The 4518-nt window shown below is 48.6% G+C and overlaps 1 protein-coding gene across 1 annotated transcript in view; it reads left to right on the forward strand.

Moving 5' to 3' along the window:
* DNAJC18 (DnaJ heat shock protein family (Hsp40) member C18) overlaps positions 1 to 2092 on the forward strand; it is a gene marked incomplete at its 5' end in the record, with an annotated part of 12089 nt that extends 9997 nt beyond the window's left edge. Inside the window, one exon of the mRNA XM_017738150.1 lies at positions 1890 to 2092. Within this exon, the coding sequence (XP_017593639.1) occupies positions 1890 to 2014 (125 nt within the window). The remainder of the gene's footprint in view (positions 1 to 1889) is intronic.
* Between the last annotated feature and the right edge of the window lie 2426 nt (positions 2093 to 4518).

Raw genomic sequence — 4518 nt, forward strand, 5'->3', positions numbered from 1 at the left:
CAGTGCTCCTCCAGAGCTTTGTACACTTAGGGATTGTGTTAGTCACCAGCTGCAAATACATTTACAGCAGCCACAGTTAGCATAGCCTGAGGACAGCGCTGTCAGTAAAAGTAACCATTTTCTGAGTGCCTCCCATCCAGGCCATAGCTGAGACTGGGCTGACCTTAGGACAGTCACGTTTGTAAAAATAAACTCTGAATACAGGACAGAGTGCTGGGGAAAAGTTCTGCAGATGCTGAGGCCGTTCTTAGTCAGCTGTTGCTGCACAATGTTGGTCCCTTAATCCTTGCTGAAGTGTTGGACTTGGTGTGAGGAGCTTTTTGACAGTTGAATGTCTATTTATAGTACATTTGTTGTGTTTACTGAGGGCACATCTCCCTTGAGCACCAGCAAAATGGACAGAGATGAGTAGTTCAGGAACAGTTTGGTTTTTAAAGTCCTTGATTTTATGACTTGAAAAGTGTTACCTGGTGTCCAACAACCTTAAGGAAAACCTTAAAATAATGGATTGGTTGGTACTTTGTTCAGCCAGTCAGTTTTACAGTGCTGCACCAGACTCCTCAGCAAAGCAGTCTGTGCAAGTTGGCTGTGCTGTGGGTTTGGATCTTCTGAAATCTTTGGCACAGTTAAGTTCAAAAAGCACATCCCAGGTTTTTACAGGAGGTGTTTCAGCTGGGATGCCACAGTTGTAAAGTGAGGCTGCAAAGAGCTCAGGGTCACAAAGAGGCAGCTGAAAACCGAATCAGGATAAGTAGCATAGAACCATGGAATGGTTTGGGTTGGAAGGGACCTTAAGGCTCATCCCATCCTACCCCCTACCTTCCACTATCCCAGGTTGCTCCAAGCCCTGTCCAGCCTGGCCTTGGACACCTGCAGGGATCCAGGGGCAGCCACAGCTGCTCTGGGCACCCTGTGCCAGGGCCTGCCCACCCCACAGGGAAGAATTTCTTCTGTATATCCAATGTAAATATAGTTGGAATTGATATTTTAGAACCTCCTTGAAGAAAAGGCTTCAAGGAACTAGTCTGTGAAAGACTGAAACCCACAAGGAGCAAATGTGATGGAATGAATGCTGTTGAAAGTGCAGGGAATAATTTTCCCCAATTGGATAAGTGTAAACTGAGATTCTCCACTGCACAACTCCAGGGACTCTGGGCTCAGGGACAATTACCTGAGCCTGTTTTTTGCTGGAGGCTTGACAAAGCTGTGCCCAGCACTGCTTGAGTGGCATTTTGGTTATAAACCTGTAAATGGATTCCTGCTCTAAAATGAACTGTTCCTGCCTCTCAGTTTGTGAAGCTTTTTGGTGAGTGGGAGGAGGGTTAAATAGCTTTAAATTTCAGTGGGACAGGGACAGAGGACGTAAGGCATGAAAGGATCTATTGAAGTTCTTTCCACTCTGAATAATTTTGTAAAATGAGGGGCTTGTAAGGTGTATAAAAGCTCTTTGAAAAATTGAGTGTCATCAGGTAGCCTGTGCTTACGGAGATGTTGACCTTTTCAGAAGTAAATTACTGCTGTTCTCCTCGGTGCATCTAATCCTGCAGCCAAATTATTCTTCAGGGAGAAACCTATATTAAGACTTCCTCAGCTAATCAGCAAAAGAAACTTCTCTGAATTACTGGGGGGAAATAATTTAAACAATGGGATTATTTCAGTTTTATGTGGCTTTTGAGAAGAAGAGGAACAAAATGCAAAGTACCTTTGAGATTGTTAATGAAAGGGCAGGGAGGCCTTCCAGACGAGTCCCTTGGGTAGTTGTTCACCTCCCTGGCTTCAGTACCCACCAAAATTAAAAGTGCTGCAAGGATAACAAAGCACTGAGAAACAGTTCTTTAAAGGAGGCTCACGACTTCATCCTGATACATCTTTTTTTCTTCATCTTTCAGAGTCTGATTTGTCAAATTTGGCCAAGCTCTACAGAGATGAGCGGTTAAAACAGAAAGCAGAGTCCCTGAAACTTGAGCACTGTGAGAAGCTCTCCAGTCTGATTGGGATGCACAAAGGGGGCTGACCAGGACGGGCACGTTCCGTAGTTTTACTTATTGCTGTTTTAACTTATGTTTTTATTTTCCTTCATATGAAAAGGGAAGGAGTCTGTTGTAAAGAGTCTGGACATTGGAGTCCTTCTGCAGGTAGTGCAGAGAGGGGCCATCCCGAGCTGTTTGCTGTAGTATATCCTGTACATTCGATTTGGTTCCAAGGACCAGTGGCACTTTGTAAATGAATTCCCCAGGACGCGCTCTGAGTTCGGAACCCGTCTGCGTGGGCGGTTTGTCCGCCACCCAGGCTGTGTGTGCTTCCCAGGAGAGCAGGCATCTCTCGGCTTCCCGTGTTTCCTCTGGACCTGCAGCTCCCTGGATCCCCGGCAGCGCCGCGCTCGGGGCTGGGGGTCACTCCCGCTGTCCCTCGGGGCTGTGCCACAGAGCTGGGGGGTTGTTGCAGTGCAGGAGGGACAGGTCCCTGCCTCAGGTGAGCCCCTGAGCACATTCCCAGCTCTCCCACTGCCCCAGGGATCATATCCCGTGCTGCTCCAAGGGAGGGCTGTGCCCATCCTGGCACCAACATCGACCAGATGATGGGATTCTGGGAATTGCACCAGTTCCAGTGTCTGCCAGACCGTTGGGAAAGGAGAACTGTGTTCATTCCCTTGTCTGTTTCCAGTGGCATATTTTGAAGCTGGCTACTCCATTCTGGTTTTTATCTGCACACTTCCCCAGCTCTCCCAGGGTCCTGCTTTTTCCGGTACAGTTCTCATGTAGCATATTTTTACTCTGTTGAGCAGCTACGAATGTTTCACTGTAGACATGATAATGCAAAGAAAAAATCCATGTGGCAATGTCCTGTTTTTTCTTGATCTTCCTTTACACAGCCAGGCCTTGAAGGGCAGGCTGAGGCTGGGTCGTCCTCATGAGGAGCAGACCAGTGTTAGACCAGTGTTACTCCAGTTAAGCACTATTAACCCCCTGAGGCAGTCTGGTGTGTGCCCTGCATGGAATGACCTGCTCTTCCAGGGAATACCTGCCCGGGGTGGGGGGCTCACAGACCAGCACTGCTCCCCTCTGACCTTGGCAGTGTGAGTCAGTGAGACATGAGCAAGGCTCTGCTGTTGCCACATTCCTGAAACTGGAGTCACACAGGATGCACAGGTGGCCTTGGCTGAAACCTAGGGAGCAAATGCTCAAAAGCGGGGGAAATGCCAGGATTAAACCTGCCTGTAAAGCTCAGACTGTCCCTGTGCTGGGCACTGGTGCAGTGGTGTATGAGTCCTGCTGGATGGAACTGGGAATGCTGGTACCACAGTGTGTCCCCTCCATGTCCCTGTCCCATCCACACAGCCCTGGGAGGTTTGGCAGGAAAGGAAGCTGGGAGCTACAGGAAAAGAAGCTTTTCTGGGGTCTGCCCTGGGATGTGAGGTTTGAGGCCTGGTGTTCCTGCACACAAGCCCTAAACATCCCAGCTCCCATCGCAGGGAGGAGAACATTCCAGGTACAGCAGCAGTGCTGTGGTGGTGTGTCATAAAAGGAAAAAAACAACATAGTGACTCTCTAAGTTGCATTTTTATGCTGACATTTGTGCCCCAATTGTAGGAAATCTTGTAGGAACATGGGGGGATGCTGAGTAGAATTTATTGGGCACTTGGAGCAGGAGGAGCACTGGTGAAAAGGGCATTTTGAGGGGCTTGGTGTGGAACATACTTAGTGCCAGAGTTTAAGGGCAAGAATGGGTGATCATTCCGAGTTGGCTTGCAGAGCAGGCAGCCTTAATTCTGGTATTTCCCAGTTTTGAGCACGAGTGTGTAAAAAAAGTGAAAATAATGTTGCTTTTTATATATAAAATAGCTTGTAGAATATATTAGAAATCTATTTAAGTGTTTGGACTTGGTTCCAGGGTTGGTATCTTCCCTGTCATTCCTGTGTGACTGTAGAGGGATACAGGTAGGGAGACCAAATCCAGTGACTTCCTGGACTCACAATGTCCTGCACAGAGCTTGAACTCCTCCATAGCATTTTGCACTGAAACCAGATTGTACCTTTCATCCAAAGATCTTGAGTACTTGATGGAGGTGGGAGACCTCCTGTGGGAAGCACAATCAGCTAGGAAACGCAGGAGGGAGGTAAAAACATGCCCAAAAGCAATAAGTGTTCTTTGTTCTAACCAGGGAGGGTCAGGGTGCTGGTCCCGGTGTGAGCTGTGAGGGAGGACATGAGGCTTGGGACCTCTGCGGTGACAAACAGGACGAGTTGCGTTTGTACGGTGCTCCACGGGGAAAAGGAGGATCCTCTCTGGAGCCCGTGGTGCGGGAATGCATCGCCGTCCTTCTCCAAGGGGTACTTGCGGTTCTTCTTTGTGGGGCTCTGACGGGAGGAAAGGGTGTTCCTGGGTGCACCGAGCGCTTGAACATGGGTTTGTGTGTGTATATACATTTATTTATTTTTAAATTAAAGATGTGATATCCCTGTGCCTGTCCGTGGTGGTCCGAGCCTGGCCGAAGGCAGGGGGCGGCGGTGCTGGCGC

The sequence above is a fragment of the Corvus brachyrhynchos genome, unplaced genomic scaffold (genome assembly GCF_000691975.1).
Source record: "Corvus brachyrhynchos isolate BGI_N302 unplaced genomic scaffold, ASM69197v1 scaffold616, whole genome shotgun sequence".
Taxonomy (NCBI): Eukaryota; Metazoa; Chordata; class Aves; order Passeriformes; family Corvidae; genus Corvus; species Corvus brachyrhynchos.